General features: G+C 48.8%; 3 protein-coding genes across 7 annotated transcripts; 2 read left to right on the top strand and 1 right to left on the bottom strand.

Annotated features, from left to right (window-relative positions):
- The first annotated feature begins 101 nt into the window (after window positions 1-101).
- On the top strand, window positions 102-4827 carry si:dkey-9k7.3 (circularly permutated Ras protein 1). The gene is made up of 21 exons (XM_049759110.2): window positions 102-257; window positions 365-458; window positions 778-963; window positions 1051-1221; window positions 1282-1407; window positions 1518-1598; window positions 1660-1733; window positions 1798-1965; window positions 2031-2072; window positions 2250-2339; window positions 2522-2673; window positions 2750-2831; window positions 2900-3030; window positions 3114-3198; window positions 3266-3372; window positions 3434-3540; window positions 3614-3713; window positions 3791-3931; window positions 3987-4080; window positions 4154-4180; window positions 4261-4827. The coding sequence occupies exons 2-21, from the start codon at window positions 380-382 to the stop codon at window positions 4372-4374; spliced, it is 2157 nt and encodes a 718-aa protein (XP_049615067.1). The 5' UTR covers window positions 102-257; window positions 365-379; the 3' UTR covers window positions 4375-4827.
- znf668 (zinc finger protein 668) lies at window positions 4576-6843 on the bottom strand. The gene has a single exon (XM_049759120.2). The coding sequence runs from the start codon at window positions 6841-6843 to the stop codon at window positions 4906-4908; it is 1938 nt and encodes a 645-aa protein (XP_049615077.1). The 3' UTR covers window positions 4576-4905.
- Window positions 6844-7411: 568 nt separating this feature from the next.
- znf646 (zinc finger protein 646) lies at window positions 7412-14824 on the top strand. 5 transcript variants are annotated; one of them, XM_049759087.1, is made up of 5 exons: window positions 7412-7560; window positions 8041-8179; window positions 8743-11257; window positions 11444-12418; window positions 12511-14824. In XM_049759087.1, exons 3-5 carry the CDS (start codon window positions 8934-8936, stop codon window positions 13244-13246), a joined length of 4035 nt encoding a protein of 1344 aa, XP_049615044.1. In that variant the 5' UTR covers window positions 7412-7560; window positions 8041-8179; window positions 8743-8933; the 3' UTR covers window positions 13247-14824. The 5 variants fall into 5 exon arrangements, with proteins under 5 accessions (XP_049615044.1, XP_049615048.1, XP_049615046.1 ...); XM_049759091.2 differs by having other exon boundaries at window positions 7543-8179; window positions 8743-9443; window positions 9645-11257; XM_049759089.2 differs by having other exon boundaries at window positions 7543-8179; window positions 8743-10006; window positions 10103-11257.
- The last annotated feature ends 12180 nt before the right edge of the window (window positions 14825-27004 follow it).

Here is a 27004-nt window from a genome sequence, read left to right as displayed (position 1 = left end):
TTGATCTTGACTCCCCCCCCCCCCCCCCTTTTCTGCACTTTCCATTCACAAATATTTAACTGGCGTTAGGCATCACGTGATTGATCAAATATGATGACGGGGCGCCGTGTGTAGTTTTGCAGAAAGACAGGCCGCCCGACCGGTTTGGCGAGATGTCTTGACGATCACGTCGCCGAGAAGCTATCACTCGCTGCTACAACACTTGGAAGGAAGCTTCCATGTCTCCGAGCACATTGCTTGCTTACCCCCCTCCATGAGTAAGTGATACATTATTTGTTTTGGGGTTTGACGTTGTCAGCTTTGTCACGCTGGACTGCCTCAAGGTGACTCCATTTTGCTGAACTGTTGTGATTTCATTGGCTAGGCCTGCTTGATCGCGATGGAATTTGCTTGTGATTATATTTACGTACCTCCACCGGTGGTTCCAAAGGACAACCAACAAGTCTTCAAACGCTCAGGTGGGATTGGAAAATCATCATCGGTTTAAAGTCTGCTTTCCAGGCGCCGCTGGGTTGGACTTTTCTAGATTTTAATTAGAATTAAATTATCTCCGTTTTTCTGAAAATCCTTGAAATGATAAAATTTTGAGTCAAAAAATGTTTTTTCCTCTTTGTAGCATAGCCACATTTGTTCATGAGTTTGTTTTCTGTCATCGTTTCATAACAAATGTTTTCTCTTAGATAAGCCAAAATCCTTCCATGTGAGTCATGCGGGCTTCACGGGCCTTTAAGGAACACAAAGGCCTAATCTCTTTTTTTTTTTTTGCGTTCCTTACAGCGCTCCTACCTCCCGTCAGCTGGACTCGGCCTCTCAGAGCGCCCCCTCCGCCGCCCGTCGAGGTCAAGGTCAGCAAGGAGCCGGAGAAGAGCAAAGCGAAGGAGCGGGCGGTGTCGACGTCCATTTTATATGACAACGCTGACGTTGGGGAAAAATCGAAGCCGATAACGCCCACCCGCAAGACAGGTGGTGTTAGCGTTAGCATGTCATTCACGATGACACCTACACCAAAGACCAAAAAGCAATTTGTCTCCGTCCGCGGCTTTCCCACAGCTTTACTTCCACCTCACCTGAGACCGGCGGCAGGCAGCCGCTCGCCTTCTCCCAGCGAGCGGCATCTTTACGACAACGAAGACAATTCAGAGTCATCTCGGTACGCAGACAGCTCGCCAAGTGCACCGGAAGGTGCCGGGCTCGATGGAAACTCCCCTGGCCGGGTGATACGTAAGCAAACATGACATTTTGTTAGGAGTTGGGCACATGACTAAAAAAAATTTCCCGCAGCTTCCGCCCCTTGTCTTCCACCTCGTCCTTTCTTCACGAACATGCCGGAGTATTTGGTGCTCCTGCCCGAATCTTGCCCCAGTGAAAAAACGCTTCTGTGCCCCCCGCCAGTGACCCCACCTCCAGGTACAGATCGGAATTTGTGGCTTTGCAAGGCAACCAATCCACAGACTTCATCGCTGTATCGGAGTGGATCTTTACTTCTACTCAAGGACTTTTCCCTCGCTGCTCCACAGCATCCACGGAAGACAACGAGCCACTGCCGGGAAACCCCAACGTGATCCTTGTCAGTTTGGGAAAGCTGCTCTCGGAAAAAGGTCAGTCAACTTTTATCCTCATTGTTTTGGTCTGCACTGACGATGCTTGTCATTTTTCCAGTGGAGCACACCCAGGGGAAACTCAGATCCTGCACTCAGTGTGGCTCGGTGCTGGAGCCCATCTACGACAACGTGGTAGGCCGTGCTTCTAAGTCTTGTCACTTTTTGAACGGCATGGCAATGATACCTTTCACTGCAGATAAACAGTTGTTACTTCTGCGAGCCGCCTGAGCAACGTAGCATCCCGAGTAACGGCTTGCAGCACGGCCTGTTCTTGCTGAGCCCGGCCGATAAACTCCAAAGCGCCTCGCAGCCTCTGCTCATCTTCTGCATCGACATCTCGGCCTCCATGAGCATCACCTCCCAGGTACACAGTAAAATATATCGAAATCTGACAGTCACAGATTCTGATGATGTTCTTGTCTTGTTAAGGTGTTGGCAGGAGAGGAGTGTGTCCACAGATCACGCCTGGAGGTATGATGGTGTCCAAAAAACATATTCATCAAGGAATTATATTTATCTTAAAAAAAATGCTGCATTGGAGCGTTCTGTAAAATTCTGATTTTCCAGCCTTTTTATTTTTGTAATATCTTTGCAGAAAAAAAAAATGGATGGCATATGTTTGTGGAATATTAATTGTGTTCTTTTCAGTTTGTCCAGGAAGCTGTTTTGCTTTGTGTTCAAAAGCTGCGCAAACAACAGTCCGACACACCCGTGGGGCTCATCACCTTCAACTATGAGGTACAAATAAAAGCAATCTTCTCATAGATGGACAGACAAAAAACAAATCCAGAAACTTTTAGTTCAATGTTTCTCAAAATGTGGTCTTGGGCTCCCTCTAGTGGTGTGAAGAAGTATAACTGGGTAGTGCTGGGTTAAAAATAAAGCAATTAAGACAGTTATTTTTATTTTATCTACTGTAGGTGACAGTACACGGATACGGAGATTTCCCATCACATGTCCTGAGTGGGGATGACCTGATGGACAGCGAGCATCTAAAAGCGGCCGCGTCTTTGTTCCCCACTCCGCCGCCGCTGTCATACACCAAGAACTTCCTGGACCAACAAGTCAAGGGGTACAAAGAAGCATCATTACTAGTCATTTGGCAAAAAAAAAAAAAAAGTTAATCCTATTGTGTTTTTCCTCCAAAGTTTGTCTGCAGTGGGCACTACAGCATTGGGCCCAGCGGCTCTCGTGGCCATCACAATGGCCTCCAGACACCCGGGCTCCAAGGTGCCTATCAGCCACAACTTATGTTCCTCTCCAATCCAACAAATGATATGAACTCCATTTGTGAAAAGGTGATCATCTGCACAGACGGGAAGGCTAATACGACGTTAGGCAATCTGGAGGTGGACGACAACGATGCACGCGCTCTCCTCTCATCCACCATCTTCTACCAAGAACTGGGGGAAGATGCAGCCAATCAGGGGTCATTTTGAAAATAATCCAAGTCATGGTACATTTGGGTTCAATAAATGCGATAATAATGGTGAACTATGCCTCTTTGATTAGTGTGACCGTGTCAGTGCTCTCGATAGAGGGAACCGACTGCAGGCTGGATGAGCTGGGTCGACTCGCCGATCGCACGGGAGGAAAAGTAACACATCGGACCGTTATTATTTCTCTTTTGTTCCCCACAATGTCTCATCTTCTCACTCCATCAGGTGGTGATCACAAATCCCAAAATGCTCCAATCCGAGTTTGAGCAGATCATTGAGAACACCACCATAGCCACCAAATGCACCGTCACCTTGATTCTGCCCAAACCGATGTAAGATGCCTCCTCTTGCTTGTTGTTGTTTTCGTCCTCCTGTAACATTTACGTGCAACAGGCGAATGAGAGGAGAGAAGGAGGCGACACACAAAGCGCTCCGAAATGTGGGGAACGTGCACCCGGAAGAAGAGATCACGTTCCAATTCGTGGCTAGTGAGACAGAAGGTAAGAGAAGACGAATGTCAGATGGGCAAAAAAAAAGGATTGGACCAATTGTTTAACTCAATATGGGTTCCAGCGTCCACCGTGTCCGTCCAGCTGCAACTCCGATACACACAGAAGAACGGCCAGACGATGCTGCGAGTGTTCACCATGACCCGACGCGTCACGAGTGAAAAGTGAGCTCACGCCTTCATCTGGGAACGATATTTAAATGATTCCAAAAGGCAACCCAATGTGCTTTCCTCCTCCTCAGCTTGGTGGTGCTGTCCTCTCTTTCGCTGCCCATCATTCAGCTCAACTCCTCACAGGCCAGCGCCGCTCTGGCCGTCCGAGGGCGCTTCCCGGACGCTCGGCGGGAAAGCGAGCAGCAGAAGAAGCTCATCGAGAAAGTGATGTGAGTATGGGAGCTGACTTTGTTTTCCCTCAAGTGACATCTTGGGTGTCTCCAGAGAGCACAACCGCAGCGCCGAGGACAGAGAGACATACAAAGAATGGGTCAGCACCATGGAGCCGATATACAACAACATCCATAACTTCACCAGGGTCTGTTTTTGCCGCCGCTGATGTTGTTTTTGGATTCATTGTTAATCACCTAAACGTTTCTTTCATTTCCCAGGCCAAATCTGTCGTCTCTGACTCACAGGTAAACGACATCAAAACATCTCAATGCTCTTTGAATTCCTGCAGGTATCTTCTCTAACTCCGCCCCCCCCCTCCCGCTAGTCTCTGACAGATGCTGGTGCAGCGTTGCTGTACACCATGAAGCAGAGCAATAGGAAGACCATCATGATCAAGAATGATCGGAACCTTCGCTTTTTAAAGCGGTCCAAATACTGAAAGGCACGCTAACGGCTCAACGAGGACACTTTGGACACCGGTTCACCTTGTCAGGTGTGGTCGATGACGTCACCTAGCTTTCCGCTAGGAGTGAGTTGACGGGAAAAAGTGCATTTTTCTAGCCTAGTAAATGACAATCTTGATTTTAAAGAGGAAATCAAGCCGTAATGGAGAAAGAAAAGGTAACGCAGCATACTCAGAGCCGCTTGAAAAACATTCATTTTATTGTCAGCTTTGGTCACTTTTTATATTTCATTTATTTTTTATTTTTGCACATCACGTTTTGTGAGAAAACCTATATTCTGGTGACGACGTCCGTCCAACTGTCCATTTACCAAAAATTGAACAATTAAGGTAGCATGAAGAAGAGCTGTCTTTTTTGCATGCTTGTCTGCTTCGACAAAACCAAATAATTGTGCCTTTGCATTAAATAACCCTCAATTCCCAATTCCATCTCAGTTTACATTTAAGATTTTTCTTTGACCATAAATGATTCAGTCCAAAAAACTAACTCAATTTAAGGCCACTTATTTAAAGTTCTTCTTCCTTGATCAAATATTCTGGCAAAGCGTGAAAAGTATCAGCGGACACACTGACAGGAACGGTCAAGGAGATGCCGCTGGACTCCGCGGGGCCAGGAGATGGATCGGTAGGGGGAGGCGAAGGCAGCGGGTCGGTGTGGATGATGTTCAAGTCGGACTGTGAAGCGCTGCCATGGGTCCGTAAGTGCTTGCGGAGGTAGGCGGGGAACAGGAAAGCTTTCCCGCACTGGTCACAGGTATGAGGTTTATTGCTGGAGTGGATCTTCTGGTGCTTGCGCAGGCCTGCCCGGTTGAGAAAAGCTTTGCCGCAGCTGTCGCACGCGTGAGGCCTGGCCTTGGGATGCTGCTTCTCGTGCTCCCGCAGCTCCGCCGCCAGGGCGAACTCCGCCGGGCAGGCGGAGCAGGTGTGCGAGCCCGCCGTCGGGCCCGGGGCCCTCTGGACGGCGTGGAGGTTCTCGTGCGCCTGCACTTCCTCCCAGGTGCCGAAGGTGGCGTCGCAGTGAGCGCAGGAAAACTGCGGCAGAGTCGCGAAGCCGGCCGCCTCCGTCTCGTCCTGCGCTCGCCTCTGCTGCTGTTGCTGCTGTTGTTGCGCCTGCTCAGCCAAGTGAGTCCTCTCATGTTTGCGCAGGCTGGAGGACACCACGTACGACTTGAGGCACTCGCCGCACTTGAAGGGGCGCTCTCCGGAGTGCACGCGGCGGTGCTTGTTGAGGCTGGAACGCTCGGCGAAAGACTTGTCGCACTCGCTGCACGAGAAGGGCCGTAGACCCGTGTGCACCAGCAAATGCCGCCGCAGGTCCCAGGAGGCCACGAAGGCCTTGTCGCAGCTCTGACATTTGTAAGGTCGCTCCCCGGAGTGGACCCGTTCATGCATGGCTAGATCGGCCGGCTGTCGGAATCTTTTGGAGCATTTGTCGCACGGGTAGGGCTTGAAACCCAGGTGGACTCGCTGGTGCCGGCGGAAACTGGACGGGTCGGAGAACATCTTGCCGCACTGCGGGCACAAGTAGGGCTTCTCGCCGGAGTGCGTGCGAAGATGAGACTGGTAGGAGGACAGCTGCGTGAAGCTTTTCCCGCACTGCTCGCATTGATACGGCTTTTTCTGGGAGTGGATGCGCTGGTGGCAGACCAACGAGGACGAGCGGGAGAAGGCCTTGCCGCAGTCGGCGCACAGGAAGGGCTTCTCGCCCGTGTGCGAGCGCTCGTGGTTCTTCAGGTCCTTCACCTCCGTGTAGGTTTTGCCGCAGTCCTTGCAGGAGTACGGCCGATGGCCCTGGTGGTTGCGTCGGTGCTTGCGGAACACGGAGGGGTCGGCGAAACTCTTGCCGCACTCGCCGCAAAAGTACGGCTTCTCCCCGGTGTGAGAGCGCATGTGCACCTTGAGTTTGGACAGAGTGGGGTAGCTCTTGGAGCACTGGCGGCAGGAGTGGGGCCGCTCGCCGTTATGCTGCGTCATGTGGATGCGCAAGCAGATGGCCTGCATGAAGGCCTTGCCGCACTCGGAGCACACGAAGGGCTTCTCGCCCGTGTGTGAGCGACTGTGGTTGCGCAGCTCGGTGGGCGTCTTGTACGCCTTGTGGCAGTCGGGACACTGGAAGGGCCGCTGGGCCGAGTGCGTGCTCTCGTGTTTGGAAAGAAGAGCCTTGCTGGAGAAGATCTTTTGACACTGCGGACACGCGTGGAGAGGAGACGAACACTCCTTGCCGTGCGCCGAGAGCTTGTGCTCGCGCAGCGCCGACACGCTCCGGAAGGACTCGGTGCAGGACGAGCACTTGAAGGACGGTTTGGATTTCGGGGGACGGCCTCTGCCCCGTTTCTTCACGGGCGTGTCCCTCGCCACCGCTTCCTCTTGTTGGTTGTGCTCATCTTGGGCGGGAGGGCTTTGTTGATTTGAAGGTGGTGGGCTCCCAGCCTGCAAGGTAGCCATCTTTCTGAAGATCAATTAGATGAGAATTTCCCAACCTTTAGGAAGCCAAGGCAGACATTTTACATGAGAAATAAAATATACCAGTAATGCAATGACCAAAATCTTGTCTAAACCTCCTCAAAAACTAACTTACACACATATGTTGGTGTGTGTATATTAATTTTTGAAGAAGTATAGACTAATACATATACATATGTGCATACATATATGCATACATACACAAAATGGCTGGCATTAGGACCTTAGGGACAATAAGCTAACCACCTCGACGACAGGAAGTCAGCAACGTAAAGCCGCAAATGTTTGTTTTTGTTGTTGCTGCTGACGATCACGACAACATGCGATGTTAGGTGTCAGTTTTGAATGCATGCAATCGTGCATATAAATTATTAATACTACGTGCATGTCTCGCCCGCGTTAGCACGCTTGCTAATTTAATTCAACTCAAAATGGCTGGCTTTAGGACCGCCTGCACCCACTTCTCTCGACGGCATCAGCTTGTTTTCAGATTTTGTATTATTTTAGTTGGACGAATGACAGCCTCACCTGCAGCAGGGCATTCGTTGTGGGTTGATAGTGCTCGGAAGAAAGAAAGAAAAAAACGAGTCCCGACTCGACTGGAGTTGTTGTCGTACCACGGTGGTCCGTTTTGACTGGCTGACAGTGACAGTGGGACGGCGCTAGGACCATGATGACGGACAGTTTCGACTGCCAAAAGTGGAGTAACTTGTGTTTACAATGCAAAATATGGAATAATAATAATTTTGTCTTTATTTTTAAATATACTCGAGTTGAATTTTTGGCGTTTAAAATGTTGGGGGGCGTGACAGGCTGCTGTATATTAGTGATTGGAATTGCACATTAATAAAAAAAATATTGCTAAATAAATGAGTGAAAGCAAACAAATGATTAAATGCAAATGTTTTGTACTTAAAAGTTTAATACAAATTGATGAAGTTTGACATGCGGGAGTTTAGACGTCACATGGACTGTGCTGAATTTATTTTTAAAAATAAGTCTAACATGCAAACATTTAATTCGGTGATTCCTTTGCATCCCATTATCACATTATTATTTACAAAAAATGAAAACGTACAGTTGAAACACGGTTGAAAATAATGGAACGTGCGTTATTACTAAAATGTGGTCGATGAAGTGACGGAAGTATTTTGCGGCTGCACATTTCCTGTTCCCTAGCAACAAGAGCAGTGTGGAAGAATAAGACAATTGGAAGAAGGGAGTCCCTGTGGATCGTTATACATCTCAAAATAAGTTCTTCCGTCAGATAACGAGTGGGCAAATGTCTCCTGGAATGTGCGTGGAGTCGATAATGGAGGTATTTGCTTTATTTTATTTATTATTGCTGACGTTCGGCTTCCTGTCTCTTTTTGTTGCAATGTTTGTTTTGTTAGCTGAGATGTTGCTAGCCTGTCGCGCTGCTAACGTTGGTACTAACTATCGCAACCCATTGACCTGCACTCAAATAATACTTGTTTGCACACTTTTCGAAAAGAGTACATTTATGTCCAACCGCCATTTTCTGCATTAGTTTAATAGCGGGGTTAAGACCGTCCTGGTTTATTGACACGGCTAATGTAATTAGCCTGACAGTGCAAAGAGTTACCGGATGTGAATCATTGACTTACTCCCTAATCACTATATAGTCTTGCTGTTTATATATTTTTTTAAATAAATAGCAATCATGCAATTAATTTACAGTGTATTTTAGGAATACTACAGCGAAAAAGTAAATTTTACAATAAAATATTGTTTTAATCTGAGTGTACAGTATTTTACTGAATTAATCTAAAGTAAGCACTTTATGTTAATCCTAATAGGTTGCTTCTGTTACATTTAAATTTGTATGAAGAGTTAATATGTTTGTCTCCTCCCCCAAAGGCAGGATTTATCTTCTTCACTCTGGACACCCTCCTGACCTAAACGACTGTTCTCCATTGTGTATGGACAAGAAAGGCATCTAATGTATTCCCCTCCTGCCAACCTGGTGCACTTATTTTGGTCTTCATCGTCACGACTGCGCATGACGGCGCTCGGACGGCAGGTTTCCCGTGCCAACAGTGCGGGCTGACATGGCCACACTTGTAGAGCACACGGACGCTCACCTGGAGCAGGACGAGGAGCGCAAGTTCAAATGTGACGAATGCGGACGTGGCTACAGACATGCCGGCAGCCTCGCCAATCACAAAAAGGCTCACGACGTGGGATTGTTTGAGTGCCATTTGTGCGGCAAAGAGAACTCAAACGCTTTGGCTTTGAAAAGTCATATGCGGAGTCACACGGCTCACAAAAAGTACTCCTGTTCGCGATGCGGCAAGGCTTTCCGCCTGGCGACGCAACTCGCTACGCACGAGCGGGCTCACCGTGTCTCGCAATCAAAGACGGAGGACGAGGAGTATGAAGACATGGCAAATAATCATTGGAACAACCAGTCCATCCACGCGGAGAACGGCCTCGTTGATCACAACCAACCGCAGTGTGACTCGTCCGATGACGCCGACGGCCGGCCGTTCAAGTGCGACCTGTGTGACAAGACTTACATTCACCTCCGAAGCTTGAGCAACCACAAGAAGACTCACCAGGTGGGAATATTTGAGTGCACCGTCTGCTTCAAACTCTTCAACAACATGGCCGCGCTCTACAGCCACCAGAGGACACACAAAATCCGAAGCGGCCGCGGCGGAGGCAGTAGCTCAGCGTCCGGCTTCTGCGCTAACTCCACACAGGAGCAGTTTTCTCCAAAGAGTCCGGACGGTCCCGTCAACTTCTGCCATTTGTGTCAGGTTGTGTTCCCTAGTGAGGAGGAGTTCCAGGAGCACATCCAAATGCACAACTCTTCGTCGGCAACCTTTGGCCTGGAGGACAACACAGCAGAGAGCCACCATATGACCTACAACAACATTACCTCGCCTCAATCCAGCTTTTACGCAGCTCCTAACGATCTCGCTCCCTTGCCATCGGTCGATAATTGTCAAGGTTTTGACCCGCCGCGCGGTCACATGTATTCAAACAGTAATCAAACACCGTCTTCCGACTGCTCTCAGGGACAACCCCCGCTCGTGGACCCCGGAATTCACAATCCGCTTCCGAATGCGTCCGGAAAGGACGACGCTTCCGCGGCCGATTCGGACGAGCGGCCCTTCAGGTGTCAGATCTGCGGCAAGAGCTACCGCCACTCCGGAAGCCTTATCAACCACAAGCGCTCACATCAGGTGGGGATTTACCAGTGCTCCATTTGCAGGAAGAAGTACCCGCACCTGGCTGCGCTCAAGAGTCACCTCCGCCTACACAAAGGTCACAAATCCTCATTCAACCCCAACGGAGCGGGGGACTGGCTCGCCTCTGAACAATTTTCTCCAGTCAGCGACCAGGGGCTTTTCTTCTCAACACAGGATGCGGAGGACAACGACGATCCTCATCTCGGACTCGGCACGTACCTCGATCGTCAGGACTCGGCTCCAGATGCGAGCGTGCGGCCACCTCACGCCGAGCTTTCCACGCAGAGGCACATGTGCGCCGACTGCGGGGACTCTTTTGCGGACATCGCCGGGATCATGGCGCACTCGTGCCCTCTGCTTCAACAGCAGCACCCGAGCGGGGACCACAACGCCGACGGGAACTTTGAGGACACCGTCGCGCAGTTTCAAGGACTGAACGAGACCCCTCGTCAGAGTTACTTTGAGCAGAGCTTCAAAGAAAATCTGAGCGGCGAGCAGCTGAGCGGCATCGCCGAAGAAGACGACGGCGACCTTTTTCAGTGTTCCATTTGCGGAAACAGCTACAGCAGCATGCAGGCCCTCAGGAGCCATCTCCGAGGTCACACGCAGTCCCGGTGCGCCGCCGCCAGCTCGGGACCCTCGTCCTTGTCCTCCCAGGAGGAGGCCAGAGACGAGGAACCGGAGGAGATGATGATCTGCAGTTCCTGCGGCGAAAGTTTCGCCAGCAGGCAGGACTTGCTCGCCCATCAGCTCGAGCACGTCAAGCACCGAGACGAAGACGGCGTCGGCGCGAGTGAGGGCCAAGCGTGCGAGGAGGAGACGCAAAGCGTCATCTGCGGTCGCTGTGGAACCTTCTGCGCCGACGACCATCATCTGGAAAGCCACAATTGCGCGGCGGAGAAGAAAGAAGAGGAATCGGCAGCGGCAGAAAGCGGCGAGGAAGTGGAAGTAAAAGCGAAGAACTTGCAGCACCAAGCCCGGCACCACGTCAGGGACCAATTGGAGGACCGTCAGCACAGATGCGATCAGTGCGGCCGCTCGTACAGACACTCGGGTTCTCTCCTCAACCACAAGAAGTCTCACAAAACGGGAGTGTTCAAGTGCAGCGTGTGTCAGAAACGCTTTTACAACCTATTGGCTCTTAAGAACCACCAGAGGTCCCACTTTGACATCAAGCGGTAAAGTACACGTGCAACTCAGACACTCCACCTTAACGTGCGTGTGGTCTTAGTGGGTTTTTATCGTTTTCGACAAGGTTTAAGTTATGTTCTACTGTGCAGCGTGCTCCATACTCAGTGTGGTAACCAAATGTGTTTGTTTTACTTTGAGATGTAAACAAGTCTAATTTCATCTCCCACCTGCAGGCATACTTGCGACGAGTGCGGCAAAGCCTTCAAAATCCAGAAGCAGCTTTTGATCCACCTCCGGAGGCACAAGGAGAACCGAGCCAAGATCAAAGAGCTGAACAAACAGATCCAGGCCCTGATGCAGATGAACAATTCTGAGGCCGAGGCCGCCCGTGAAGCGCCGGAACGAACGACGCAAGCGGCCAACGCCGCGGTCACATCGGAGCGCACGGGCGACAGGCGACCCTTTGCATGCGAGCAGTGCGGGCGCACGTATCGCCACGCCGGCAGTCTGGTCAACCACAAAAAGTCCCACAAGACAGGCCACTATTATTGTTCTATCTGCAACAAAGCTTACACCAATCAACTGGCCGTCAAGAACCACTTGCGCACGCACTTTGCCAGTCGGAAACATTCTTGCCAAAAGTGCGGGAAAGGCTTCCGTGGAAAATGGCAGCTAGTGGCTCACATCTGCGGGGACTCCCGGAAGGGCGGCGGGCGGAGCTCGAGGTCTCGAGCTCCAAAGTGCATACGATGTAAAGAGACGTTTCAGTCCCGTGACCAACTGGCAGCCCACGCCTGCGACCGCTCCCCGGCGAGTCACGACGAAGAGCGTGCGTTCTCCTGCAACATTTGCCACCGTAGCTATCGGCACGCGGGCAGCCTCCTCAACCACAAGAACACGCACAAGACGGGACACTTCTCCTGCACCTTCTGCGCCAAGCCCTTCAGCAACCCCATGGCGCTGCGCAACCACACTCGCATCCACACGCAGCAGAAGAAATATGCGTGTTTGACGTGCGGGAAGGCCTTCCGCCTCGCCAGCATCCTGCACAACCATCAGAAGGTCCACAACCGCGCCAACGCCCGCTTCAGCTGTCCGGCGTGCGGGAAGAGCTTCCGGGGAAGGTCCGGACTCAAGAGGCACCGCTGCCAAAGGGGTCGTGGAGAGGACGGGACGCAGCCAGAAGAGAGCCAGGACAAGTGCTTCAGGTGAGTTCTTCCATTACAATGAGCAAGCCTGCTAGCAAATGTCACGTGCACCAGGTTGTGAGCGTGATATCCGTCTGTTGCCACCACCCCAGGTGCGATCTTTGCGGGCGCTCGTACCGCCACGCCGGCTCCCTCCTCAACCACAAGAAAACTCACTCTGAAAACCTCCACCACTGCGGCCTTTGTCTGCAGACCTTCCCGGACCCCCTGGCTCTCCAGATGCACTCCCAGATGAGGCGCCATTGCTGCCCGGAATGCGGCAAGACCTTCTGCCTCATCACACACTTGCAGAGCCACATGGAGGTTCACTCCAAGGATCGCTCCAACGTTGGCAGCTCGGGTGAACTCGAGGCTAACGGCCTTAGCTGGACCGAGCCTTTGTCCCGTTCTCCCGAAAACGCCGGCGACCAGGCGGGGAAGAGCCACGTGTGCGAGCACTGCGGCCGCACTTACCGCCACGCCGGCTCTCTCCTCAACCACAAGAACAGCCACAAAACGGGCTCCTTCACCTGCAGCGCTTGCCACAAGGAATTCTCCAACCTGATGGCCCTCAAGAACCACCGCCGTATTCACACGGAACCAAAGCGCTACCAGTGCCTGGAGTGCGGCAAGGCCTTCCGCGTGTCCACGCAGCTCATATGTCACCGGAGGATCCACAGCAAAGAGAAGCCCTTCTCCTGTGCGCTGTGCGCCAGAAGCTTCTCCAACAAGTCCAACCTGAGGCACCATGAGAAGTTGCACCAGAACCATCACGCTTACGACGACACCTCCACGTTTAACTTGGATGCTAACGGCTTCATGGGCTTGGACATGGGCTCGTTCCTTTAAGGTCGCCTCTCACTCGTACCGCTCATACCGCTGACTCGTGACTTCCTCGCATCTTCTAAACGTTCTCGAGTCACTTCACCTTCCTCATGCGGCCTGCTTTCCCAGCGACTCTTCAGTGCCTGTATCAAGAAACATAAAATGTATACTCCACTCCCAAAAAATTGGACACTTGGGGGCAAGCTAACCTTTTCAAGTGAGCGGAATCTAAACGTTTGGGGCCCAACGGTTCCGTTTTTCAGTGCTTTGTGTGCAAGTTACTCTTCCCAAACAATGAGCCGAACGGTTTGTGGTGCCGGAGTGGATCGGATTACCTGCCTTTTGTAAATGATAGTTTAGGATTAACCACTCTTTTGTAAACAATAGAACAGATTCCTGACATGTATTCCCAAAAGCCAAACAACCTAAACTTTTTTAGGTGTTTGTGGGTGCTGAAAGACTGCTCACATCACACACCTCTTGTGTGAAAACCGTCAAATACCTCATTGTAGTTTGTGTGAAGTTCACTCAAAGTGATGGACTTGACTCTAGTTACTACTAGTCTACTTACTAATTTAAGTTTTTGTTAATGCTGAACCCTACTAATGTTCTCGCAGAAAGCAGAGCACTGGATAGCACGTCCGCCTCACTGTTGGGAGGTGCTGGTTCCATTCCGGCGCTGTTCTTGTGCAGCGTATGCATGCCCCCCCTCCCCTCGTGCCCACATGCCTCCGGTTTCCTCCTACATTTCAAAAAACATGCAAGATGGGCCAATTGGAAACTCATGATTGTCTGTAGCTAGGTTTGTGAGTGTGACTGGTTGTTTGTCTGTCTGTGTGCCCTGCGATTGGCTGGCAACCAGTTCAGGGTGTATCTCGCCGCCTACTACTCAGTCAGCTGCCTTCCCCTGTTCAATACACACACTGTAGTGTCATGATTTTATCTCACGAGTATATCGATGTCGACTTTACCCCATCTGTAATTTGCATGCAAAAGTGCCACAGTTAAATTAATATAGTATCAAATATTAAAATGTCATTAGTAGTTTAATTCATTAACTAAATATGGAATTACAGAAAGTAAAAGCGCCATTAAATTATTAATAAACTGTCATTATTAAACCAAAATATTTATTCGCATTATTGGAAAATGTTACTCAATTGAGCTAAAAGAATATATTTTTCTCCACCTTGACAGCTTAATGCATCTTTACAAACAGAAAACCAGTTCCCTAGATTGTAACCGTCCGCATTTCATATAGTGACCAGCAGACGGCGACAGCACGGTGCTTACAAACGACGTACTGTATTGTCCATTGATGGCATGGTTGCCAATTTCTTTCCAGGGTACACCAAAGCCGTCATGACTGGTCACCAGGCGGCGCTAGCGTGCAAAGCGCCGTCCGGCAAGCAGGAGAAGAAGATTGGTTTGAATTGACGGACGTGACGTCACTGATCAAACGGTTGGACAATTGCGCAGCGTACCGTCAGCATATAGTAATGTTTCAAGAAAATGTATTCCATCTTGCAAGGAAGTCAGGTATGACCAAAAATTTCAAATGTAAGTGTCGTACTAGGCAAAATAAACCGAATGTGAATTGAAGTAGTAATAGTGTTGCACTTGGCGAAATTGACAAGCGTTAGTACATTCGTGCTAAGTAGTAGTGTTGGCTCGTGAGTGAACGATTCGTTGAAAGGAACGAATCCTTTCAGTGAAAGAGTGAACGAATCACTTTCTACAGTGATTCGTTCTTTTTTCAGTTCATATGACTTCAACCAGTAGGTGTCAGCAATGCCCATCGAAGCTGGTGGCACCTCGCCGTAAAACAAAACTAAGAAGAAAATGACGTCACTTCCCGTTCACGAACGAGTCGTGAATTGTTTTTCCCGCTCACCAACGAACGAATCTGTGAGTGAGTGATTCGCTTTCCCGTTCGCGAACGAGTCAACGAGTGAACTGCCTTCCTTCCCGCCGGATCAGTCAGTGAAAGTGTTGCGTCTCCCTCCTGGCGTGGACTATGTAAGTCAGAATGTCGATTTACGATTTGCCAAGGAAAGAAAGAACCACTCACTGAAACACCACTTCTTTTATGCACGTTTTCTCCAAGCTAACGGCTAACTTTATTGCATGAAGGGATGCGCCGTTATGCAAAAACGGGGAGATAATGCTGCTCTTTGGATAATCTTATTTTATAAGTTAAAGATCGTGAGCAGCAGCGGAGCCCCATTTCAACCCCTTACACTGAGTGCCAAGCAGGGAAGAAATGAGTACCATTGTTATAATGGTCACTGGTATGACCCGGCCGGGGTTTGAAACCCCAACCTCCCAATCTCAGGGCGGACACTCTCCTCTTCGGCCACTGAGCTGGTAAACACTTGTATCGTAGTATAACACTTATAGTAGTTTTTAAATACCGTGTATGCATATATACACCTAAATATTGTTATCCAATATATCTTCTGTAATTTCACATTGGATTGCTGGTTTGAAATGTACTTTTAATATTATTTTTAATAAACATTTATGTTAAAACTTGTCTGGTGTTTTATTCCTTGTTTTTATATTCGCCGATTAAAATTTGGTTAACTGCTTTATATGACAATATGTGTAGGTACACCTCATGGACACTAGACGAGGTAAACTTTTTTTTTTTTTAAAGAATAAATAAATAAAGGGTTAATTTCACAAGGAAAGCACTTCCAGGTATATTGTCGTACCTGGGATCGAACCAAGTTCTTACCGAACAAGAGCCCGAGCCACTAACCAGTCGGCTATTTCGATGGGCAGCCTACAATTGCTTGCACTGTTTTGTAGTAGTGATGTGCATTCCAGTTCCTATAAGTGAACTGAATCTTTAGAATCGGTTGTGTGTGTTTAACGAGGATCACTTGGAAAACATATTGGATCCCAGCCCCAAGGACTACAGCTTGACACCTGTGACCTTTGACCATGATATTTCCCTCATAAAGTGGCCTGTTATTAGGTACACTTGAAAATGGCGGTGTACCTAATGGAGTGTCCGTGTGATTCTCTCGTTAAGTGCACCTGCGTGAAAACTTTTAGCTCCTTTTGAACGTGAAAGAAGCTAAAAGTTTTCACGCAGGTGCGCTTAACGAGGGTAACTTGGAAAACATGTTGGAACACAGCCCAGAGGACTAGAGCTTGACAGATGTAACCTTTGACCATGATATTTCCCTAATAAAGTGGCCTGTTATTAGGTACACTTGAAAATAGCAGTGTACCTAATGGATTGTCTGTGTGATTCTCTCGTTAAGTGCACCTGCGTGAAAACTTTTAGCTCCCGCAGAACGTGAAAGAAGCTAAAAGTTTTCACGCAGGTGCGCTTAACGAGGGTGACTTGGAAAACATGTTGGAACGCGGCCCAGAGGACTAGAGCTTGACACGTGACCTTTGACCATATTTCCCTAATAAAGTGGCCTGTTATTGGGTACACTTGAAAATGGCGGTGTACCTAATGGAGTGTCAGTGTGATTCCCTCGTTAAGTGCACCTGCGTGAAAAGTTTTAGCTCCTTTTGAACGTGAAAGAAGCTAAAAGTTTTCACGCAGGTGCGCTTAACGAGGGTCACTTGGAAAACATGTTAGAACGCGGCCCAGAGCTTGACACGTGGCCTTTGACCATATTTCCCTAATAAAGTGGCCTGTTATTGGGTACACTTGAAAATGGCGGTGTACCTAATGGAGTGTCCGTGTGATTCCCTCGTTAAGTGCACCTGCGTGAAAACTTTTAGCTCCTTTTGAACGTGAAAGAAGCTAAAAGTTTTCACGCAGGTGCGCTTAACGAGGGTCACTTGTAAAACATGTTGGAACGCGGCCCAGAGGACTAGAGCTTGACACGTGACCTTTGACCATGATATTTCCCTAATAAAGTGGCCTGTTATTGGGGACACTTGAAAATGGTGGTGTACCTAATGGAGTGTCCGTGTAATTCCCTCGTTAAGTGCACCTGCGTGAAAACTTTTAGCTCCCGCAGAACGTGAAAGAAGCTAAATGTTTTCACGCAGGTGCGTTTAACGAGGGTTATTTGGAAAACATGTTGGAACGCGGCCCCGAGGACTAGAGCTTGACACTTGCTCTTTATTTTGGGGGACACCAACACATATTACACAACGTAAAACACATTTTCATATAACGCAGTTAACCAAATGTCAATTTTTTGTTTTCATGCCCAAGAAAATAAAAAAAAGGAATAAAACACCAGACAAGTTTGAACAGGTTTTTAATGTTTATAGAAATAATAAGAATAATAAAAGTACATTTCAAACCAGCAATCTAATGTGAAATTGCAGTAGATATATACACATATTGTTGGTATATAACATTTGTTTTAATTGGCGAATATAAAAACAAGGAATAAAACACCAGACAAGTTTTAACATAAATGTTTATTAAAAATAATAATATTAAAAGGAAATTTCAAACCAGCAGTCCAATGTGAAATTGCAGTAGATATATTGGAAACAATATTTAGGCGTATATATGCATACACGTTATTTAAAAGCTACTATAAGTGTTATAAAATCAAGATTACCCAAAGAGAAGCATAATCTCCCCGTTGTTGCAGAACGGCGCATCCCTTCATGCAATAAAGTTACCCGTTAGCTAGGAGAAAACGCGCATAGAAGAAGTGGTGTTTCAGTGAGTGGTTCTTTCTTTCCTTGGCAAATCGTAAATCGACATTCTAGTTTACATAGTCCACGCCAGGAGGGAGACGCAACACGTTCACGTGACGTCAATTTCTTCTTTGTTGTGTTTTACAGCGAGGTGGCACCAGCTTCAATGGGCATTACCGACACCTACTGGTCATATGAACTTTTTAGAACAGTGAACTGCGCATGCGCCGTGGCCGCGGCGTTTTCGGACAAACACAAGAGCCACACAGGTAGTGAATAGCTGGACCGCAAAGGACCAACTCGCTATTTTTTGGGGGGTCAGAAATAACATTAACGGTTGCAACAAATCACTGCTGCTTTGGTGTCTGCCGGAGCGACTCGCGATATGCTGACCGGGATCATATGAGGGGGGTTTTCTTCATATCTTTCCCAAAGCCGTGGAAGAACCGAGAGAAATGCTTTCGCTGGGTAGAAGCTTGTAAACGGCAGGGATTTACAGTACCTAATGTCACCAAAGACATATATATGCATATATATATATAATTGACAATTAATCTCAAAGCATCCCCTGATCTTAAGCTCCCAAGAGAGCAAGGAAAAACTCGAAAAAACCCTACTAAAAGAACGAAATAATCGTATCATTTTATTTCGTCGTATTTATATATTTATCATAAATGTATTGTTTATTCATATAAAGGCCGGTCCGTGGCGCAAAAAAGATTGGGGACCACTGATCTATACTATTCGCTTGTGAGCTACTCCATAAAACCATATATATTCCATGTAAAATGAGCGAGGCTTCCATAGTGTAGTGGTAGTGCTCTGGACTCTCACCCCGGCGACCCGTGTTCGAATCTCAGTGTGGACTAAACATTTTATCATAGAAAATTTGCAACACAGTTGCTCGTGTGCTGTCCATATAACCATACGTACACCTCCCTAAAGCTTAGTGTTAGAGCTAGGGTTAGAGCTAGGTTTAGAGTTAGGATTAGAGCTAGAGTTAGGGTAAGAGCTAGAGCTAGGGTTAGGGCTAGAGCTAGGGTTAGAGGTAAGGTTTGGGTTAGAGCTGGAGCTAGGGTTAGGGTTAGGGTTAGGGTTAGAGCTAGGGTTAGAGCTAGGGTTAGGGTTAGACTAGGGTTAGGGCTAGGGTTAGGGTTAGAGCTAGAGCTAGGGTTAGAGCTAGGGTTAGAGCTAGGGTTAAGGTTAGAGCTAGGGTTAGAGCTAGGGTTAGGGTTAGACTAGGGTTAGGGCTAGAGCTAGAGCTAGGGTTAGCGTTAGAGCTAGGGCTAGGGTTAGGGTTAGAGCTAGAGCTAGGGTTAGAGCTAGGGTTAGAGCTAGAGCTAGGGTTAGGGTTAGAGCTAGGGTTACGGTTAGAGCTAGAGCTAGGGTTAGAGCTAGAGCTAGAGCTAGGGTTAGGGTTAGAGCTAGGGTTAGGGTTAGAGCTAGAGCTAGGGTTGGAGCTAGGGTTAGGGCTAGAGCTAGGGTTAGAGCTAGGGTTAGGGTTAGAGCTAGAGCTAGGGTTAGAGCTAGGGTTAGGGCTAGAGCTAGGGTTAGAGCTAGGGTTAGGGTTAGAGCTAGAGCTAGGTTTAGGGTTAGAGCTAGAGCTAGGGTTAGAGCTAGGGTTAGGGTTAGATGGATAGGGTTAGAGCTAGGGTTAGGGTTAGAGCTAGGGTTAGAGTTAGAGCTAGGGTTAGAGCTAGAGCTGGAGCTAGGGTTAGGGTTAGAGCTAGAGCTAGGGTTAGGGTTAGAGCTAGGGTTAGCGTTAGGGTTAGAGCTAGAGCTAGGGTTAGAGCTAGAGCTAGGGTTAGGGTTAGAGCTAGGGTTAGAGCTAGAGTTAGGGTTAGATGGATAGGGTTAGAGCTAGAGTTAGGGTTAGAGCTAGAGCTAGGGTTAGGGTTAGAGCTGGAGCTAGGGTTAGAGCTAGAGTTAGGGTTAGGGCTAGGGTTAGGGTTAGAGCTAGAGCTAGGGTTAGGGTTTGAGCTAGGGTTAGGGTTAGACTAGGGTTAGGGCTAGGGTTAGAGCTAGGGTTAGGGTTAGAGCTAGGGTTAGAGCTAGAGCTAGGGTTAGGGTTAGAGCTAGGGTTAGAGCTAGAGCTAGGATTAGGGTTAGCGCTAGGGTTAGGGTTAGAGCTAGGGTTAGAGCTAGGGTTAGATGGATAGGGTTAGGGCTAGGGTTAGAGCTAGAGCTAGGGTTAGGGTTGGAGCTAGGGTTAGGGTTAGAGCTAGGGCTAGGGTTAGGGTTAGAGCTAGGGTTAGGGTTAGGGTTAGAGTTAGGGCTAGGGTTAGAGTTAGAGCTAGAGCTAGGGTTAGGGTTAGAGCTAGAGCTAGGGTTAGGGTTAGAGCTAGGGTTAGGGTTAGGGTTAGGGTTAGAGTTAGGGTTAGGGCTAGGGTTAGAGTTAGGGTTAGGGTTAGAGCTATGGTTAGAGCTAGGGTTAGGGTTAGAGCTAGAGTTAGGGTTAGATGGATAGGGTTAGAGCTAGGGTTAGGGTTAGAGCTAGAGCTAGGGTTAGGGTTAGAGCTGGAGCTAGGGTTAGAGCTAGAGTTAGGGTTAGAGCTAGGTTTAGGGTTAGAGCTAGAGCTAGGGTTAGGGTTTGAGCTAGGGTTAGGGTTAGACTAGGGTTAGGGCTAGGGTTAGAGCTAGGGTTAGGGTTAGAGCAAGGGTTAGAGCTAGAGCTAGGGTTAGGGTTAGAGCTAGGGTTAGAGCTAGAGCTAGTATTAGGGTTAGAGCTAGGGTTAGGGTTAGAGCTAGGGTTAGAGCTAGGGTTAGATGGATAGGGTTAGGGCTAGGGTTAGGGTTAGAGCTAGAGCTAGGGTTAGGGTTGGAGCTAGGGTTAGGGTTAGAGCTAGAGCTACGGTTAGGGTTAGAGCTAGGGTTAGGGTTAGGGTTAGAGTTAGGGTTAGGGCTAGGGTTAGGGTTAGGGCTAGGGTTAGGGTTAGAGCTAGAGCTAGGGTTAGGGTTTGAGCTAGGGTTAGGGTTAGACTAGGGTTAGGGCTAGGGTTAGAGCTAGGGTTAGGGTTAGAGCTAGGGTTAGAGCTAGAGCTAGGGTTAGGGTTAGAGCTAGGGTTAGAGCTAGAGCTAGGATTAGGGTTAGAGCTAGGGTTAGGGTTAGAGCTAGGGTTAGAGCTAGGGTTAGATGGATAGGGTTAGGGCTAGGGTCAGGGTTAGAGCTAGAGCTAGGGTTAGGGTTGGAGCTAGGGTTAGGGTTAGAGCTAGAGCTAGGGTTAGGGTTAGGGTTAGAGCTAGGGTTAGGGTTAGGGTTAGAGTTAGGGTTAGGGCTAGGGTTAGAGCTAGAGCTAGGGTTAGGGTTAAGGTTAGGGTTAGCGCTAGAGCTAGGGTTAGGGTTAGGGTTAGAGCTAGGGTTAGGGTTTGAGTTAGGGTTAGGGCTAGGGTTAGAGTTAGGGTTAGGGTTAGGGCTATGGTTAGAGCTAGGGTTAGGGTTAGAGCTAGAGTTAGGGTTAGATGGATAGGGTTAGAGCTAGGGTTAGGGTTAGAGCTAGAGCTAGGGTTAGGGTTAGAGCTGGAGCTAGGGTTAGAGCTAGAGTTAGGGTTAGGGTTAGAGCTAGAGCTAGGGTTAGGGTTAGGGTTAGAGCTAGGGTTAGGGTTAGAGTTAGGGTTAGGGTTAGAGCTATGGTTAGAGCTAGGGTTAGGGTTAGAGCTAGAGTTAGGGTTAGATGGATAGGGTTAGAGCTAGGGTTAGGGTTAGAGCTAGAGCTAGGGTTAGGGTTAGAGCTGGAGCTAGGGTTAGAGCTAGAGTTAGGGTTAGGGTTAGAGCTAGGGTTAGGGTTAGGGTTAGAGCTAGAGCTAGGGTTAGGGTTTGAGCTAGGGTTAGGGTTAGACTAGGGTTAGGGCTAGGGTTAGAGCTAGGGTTAGGGTTAGAGCTAGGGTTAGAGCTAGAGCTAGGGTTAGGGTTAGAGCTAGAGTTAGGATTAGGGTTAGAGCTAGGGTTAGGGTTAGAGCTAGGGTTAGAGCTAGGGTTAGATGGATAGGGTTAGGGCTAGGGTTAGAGCTAGAGCTAGGGTTAGGGTTGGAGCGAGGGTTAGGGTTAGAGCTAGAGCTAGGGTTAGGGTTAGAGGTAGGGTTAGGGTTAGGGTTAGAGTTAGGGTTAGGGCTAGGGTTAGAGTTAGAGCTAGAGCTAGGGTGAGGGCTAGGGTTGGAGTTAGAGCTAGAGCTAGGGTTAGAGTTAGAGCTAGGGTTAGGGTTAGAGCTAGGGTTAGGGTTAGAGCTAGAGCTAGGGTTAGGGTTAGAGCTAGGGTTAGGGTTAGAGCTAGGGCTAGGGTTAGAGCTAGAGTTAGGGTTAGAGCTAGGGTTAGAGCTAGAGCTGGAGCTAGGGTTAGGGTTAGAGCTAGGGTTAGGGTTAGAGCTAGAGCTAGGGTTAGAGCTAGGGTTAGGGTTAGAGCTAGGGTTAGGGTTAGAGCTAGAGCTAGGGTTAGGGTTAGAGCTAGAGCTAGAGCTAGGGTTAGAGCTAGAGCTAGGGTTAGGGTTAGAGCTAGAGCTAGGGTTAGGGTTAGGGTTAGAGCTAGAGCTAGGGTTAGAGTTAGAGCTAGGGCTAGGGTTAGAGCTAGAGCTAGGGTTAGAGCTAGAGCTAGTGTTAGGGTTAGAGCTAGAGCTAGGGTTAGGGTTAGAGCTAGGGTTAGGGTTAGACTAGGGTTAGGGTTAGAGTTAGAGCTAGGGTTAGGGTTAAAGCTAGGGTTAGGGTTAGGGCTAGAGCTAGGGTTAGGGTTAGAGCTAGAGCTAGGGTTAGGGCTAGAGCTAGGGTTAGGGTTAGAGCTAGAGCTAGGGTTAGAGTTAGAGCTAGGGCTAGGGTTAGAGCTAGGGTTAGCGTTAGGGTTAGAGCTAGAGCTAGGGTTAGCGTTAGGGTTAGAGTTAGCTCTAGCTCTAACCCTAACTCTAACCCTAGCTCTAGCTCTAACCCTAACCCTAGCCCTAGCCCTAACCCTAGTTCTAACCCTAACCCTAGCTCTAACCCTAACCCTAGCTCTAACTCTAACCCTAACGCTAACCCTAGCTCTAGCTCTAACCCTAACGTTAACCCTAGCTCTAACCCTAGCCCTAGCCCTAACCCTAACCCTAGCTCTAACCCTAACCCTAGCTCTAACTCTAACCCTAACGCTAGTCTAACCCTAACCCTAACCCTACCTCTAACCCTAACCCTAGCTCTAGCTCTAACCCTAACACTAGCTCTAGCTCTAACCCTAGCGCTAGCTCTAACCCTAGCCCTAGCTCTAACTCTAACCCTAGCTCTAGCTCTAACCCTAACCCTAGCTCTAGCTCTAACCCTAGCTCTAGCTCTAACCCTAACCCTAGCTCTAGCTCTAGCACTAGCTCTAACCCTAACCCTAGCTCTAACCCTAACCCTAGCTCCAGCTCTAGCTCTAACCCTAGCTCCAGCTCCAGCTCTAGCTCTAACCCTAGCTCTAACTCTAACCCTAACCCTAACCCTAGTCCTAGCTCTAACCCTAACCCTAGCTCTAACCCTAACCCTAGCTCTAGCTCTAACCCTAGCTCTAACCCTAACCCTAGCCCTAGCTCTAACCCTAACCCTAGCTCCAGCTCCAGCTCTAACCCTAGCTCTAACCCTAACCCTAGCTCTAGCCCTAACCCTAGCTCTAGCTCTAACCCTAACCCGAGCTCTAGCCCTAACCCTAACCCTAGTTCTAGCCCTAACCCTAGTTCTAGCTCTAACCCTAACCCTAGCTCTAGCTCTAACCCTAGCTCTAGCTCTAACCCTAACCCTAACCCTAGCTCTAACCCTAACCCTAGCTCTAGCTCTAACCCTGGCTCCAGCTCTAACCCTAGCTCTAACCCTAGCTCTAGCTCTAACCCTAACCCTAGCTCTAACCCTAGCTCTAGCCCTAACCCTAGCTCTAACCCTAGCTCTAGCTCTAACCCTAACCCTAGCCCTAGCTCTAACGCTAACCCTAACCCTAGCTCCAGCTCTAACCCTAATCCTAGCTCTAACTCTAACCCTAACGCTAGTCTAACCCTAACCCTAACCCTAGCTCTAACCCTAACCCTAGCTCTAGCTCTAACCCTAACACTAGCTCTAGCTCTAACCCTAGCGCTAGCTCTAACCCTAGCCCTAGCTCTAACTCTAACCCTAGCTCTAGCTCTAACCCTAACCCTAGCTCTAGCTCTAGCTCTAACCCTAACCCTAGCTCTAGCTCTAACCCTAGCTCTAGCTCTAACCCTAACCCTAGCTCTAACCCTAACCCTAACCCTAGCTCTAGCTCTAGCTCTAACCCTAGCTCTAGCTCTAACCCTAGCTCTAGCTCTAACCCTAACCCTAACCCTAGCTCTAGCTCTAGCACTAGCTCTAACCCTAACCCTAGCTCTAACCCTAACCCTAGCTCCAGCTCTAGCTCTAACCCTAGCTCCAGCTCCAGCTCTAGCTCTAACCCTAGCTCTAACTCTAACCCTAACCCTAACCCTAGTCCTAGCTCTAACCCTAACCCTAGCTCTAACCCTAACCCTAGCTCTAACCCTAACCCTAGCTCTAGCTCTAACCCTAGCTCTAACCCTAACCCTAGCCCTAGCTCTAACCCTAACCCTAGCTCCAGCTCCAGCTCTAACCCTAGCTCTAACCCTAACCCTAGCTCTAGCCCTAACCCTAGCTCTAGCTCTAACCCTAACCCGAGCTCTAGCCCTAACCCTAACCCTAACCCTAGTTCTAGCCCTAACCCTAGCTCTAGCTCTAACCCTAACCCTAGCTCTAGCTCTAACCCTAGCTCTAGCTCTAACCCTAACCCTAACCCTAGCTCTAACCCTAACCCTAGCTCTAGCTCTAACCCTGGCTCCAGCTCTAACCCTAGCTCTAACCCTAGCTCTAGCTCTAACCCTAACCCTAGCTCTAACCCTAGCTCTAGCCCTAACCCTAGCTCTAACCCTAGCTCTAGCTCTAACCCTAACCCTAGCCCTAGCTCTAACGCTAACCCTAACCCTAGCTCCAGCTCTAACCTTAACCCTAGCTCTAGCTCTAACCCTAGCCCTAGCTCTAGCTCTAACCCTAACCCTAGCTCTAGCTCTAACCCTAACCCTAGCTCTAACCCTAGCTCTAGCTCTAACCCTAACCCTAGCTCTAACCCTAACCCTAGCTCCAGCTCTAGCTCTAACCCTAGCTCTAACCCTAACTCTAGCTCTAACCCTAGCCCTAGCTCTAACCCTAACCCTAGCTCTAACCCTAGCCCTAGCTCTAGCTCTAACCCTAGCTCTAACCCTAACCCTAGCTCTAACTCTAACCCTAGCTCTAACCCTAACTCTAGCTCTAACCCTAGCCCTAGCTCTAACCCTAACCCTAGCTCTAACCCTAACCCTAGCTCTAGCTCTAACCCTAGCTCTAACCCTAACCCTAGCTCTAACTCTAACCCTAGCTCTAACTCTAACCCTAACGCTAACCCTAGCTCTAGCTCTAACCCTAACCCTAACCCTAACCCTAGCTCTAGCTCTAACCCTAACCCTAGCCCTAGCCCTAACCCTAACCCTAGTTCTAACCCTAACCCTAGTTCTAACCCTAACCCTAGCTCTAACTCTAACCCTAACGCTAACCCTAGCTCTAGCTCTAACCCTAACGCTAACCCTAGCTCTAACCCTAGCCCTAACCCTAGCTCTAACCCTAACCCTAGCTCTAACTCTAACCCTAACGCTAGTCTAACCCTAACCCTAGCTCTAACCCTAACCCTAGCTCTAGCTCTAACCCTAACACTAGCTCTAGCTCTAACCCTAGCTCTAGCTCTAACCCTAGCCCTAGCTCTAACTCTAACCCTAGCTCTAGCTCTAGCTCTAACCCTAACCCTAGCTCTAGCTCTAACCCTAACCCTAGCTCTAGCTCTAACCCTAGCTCTAGCTCTAACCCTAACCCTAGCTCTAACCCTAACCCTAGCTCTAGCTCTAACCCTAACCCTAGCTCTAGCTCTAACCCTAGCTCTAGCTCTAACCCTAACCCTAGCTCTAGCTCTAGCACTAGCTCTAACCCTAACCCTAGCTCTAACCCTAACCCTAGCTCCAGCTCTAGCTCTAACCCTAGCTCCAGCTCCAGCTCTAACCCTAGCTCTAACTCTAACCCTAACCCTAGTCCTAGCTCTAACCCTAACCCTAGCTCTAACCCTAACCCTAGCTCTAACCCTAACCCTAGCTCTAACCCTAGCTCTAACCCTAACCCTAGCCCTAGCTCTAACCCTAACCCTAGCTCCAGCTCTAACCCTAGCTCTAACCCTAACCCTAGCTCTAGCCCTAACCCTAGCTCTAGCTCTAACCCTAACCCGAGCTCTAGCCCTAACCCTAGCTCTAACCCTAACCCTAGCTCTAACCCTCGCCCTAGCCTAACCCTAGCTCTAACCCTAGCCCCAACCCTAGTCTAACCCTAACCCTAGCTCTAACCCTAACCCTAGCTCTAACCCTAGCTCTAACCCTATCCCCAGCTCTAACCCTATCCCCAGCTCTAACCCTAAGCCTAGCTCTAACACTAAGCTTTAGGGAGGTGTATGGTTATATGGGGCAGCACACGAGCAACTGTGTTGCAAACTTTCTATGATAAAATTTTTACCACACTGAGATTCGAACACGGGCCGCTGGGGTGAGAGTCCAAAGCACTAACCACTACACTATGGAAGCCTCGCTCATTCTGCCTAGAATACATGTGGTTTTATGGAGTAGCTCACAAGCGAATAGTTCCCAATCAGTGGTCCCCAAACTTTTTTGCGCTTTTTTGTCAGAAATATTTTTATATGAATAAATAATACATTTATGATAAATATATAAATACGACGAAATAAAATGATACGACTATTTCGTTCTTTTAGTAGGGTTTTTTCAAGTTTTTCCTTGCTCTCTTGGGAGCTTAAGATCAGGGGATGCTTTGAGATTGTCAATTATATATATATGCATATATATGTCTTTGGTGACATTAGGTACTGTAAATCCCTGCCGTTTACAAGCTTCTACCCAGCGAAAGCATTTCTCTCGGTTCTTCCACGGCTTTGGGAAAGATATGAAGAAAACTCCCCTCATATGATCCCGATCAGCATACGCGAGTCGCTCCGACAGACACCAAAGCAGCAGTGATTTGTTGCAACCGTTAATGTTATTTCTGACCCCAAAAAAAACAGCGAGTTGGTCTTTGCGATCCAGCTGTTCACTACCTGTGCGGCTCGTGTT

This window comes from Syngnathus scovelli, chromosome 21 (genome assembly GCF_024217435.2).
Source record: "Syngnathus scovelli strain Florida chromosome 21, RoL_Ssco_1.2, whole genome shotgun sequence".
In the NCBI taxonomy this organism is placed as follows: domain Eukaryota; kingdom Metazoa; phylum Chordata; class Actinopteri; order Syngnathiformes; family Syngnathidae; genus Syngnathus; species Syngnathus scovelli.
Note: the sequence above shows the minus strand (reverse complement) of the source record. Positions and strands in the feature narration are given on the sequence as shown.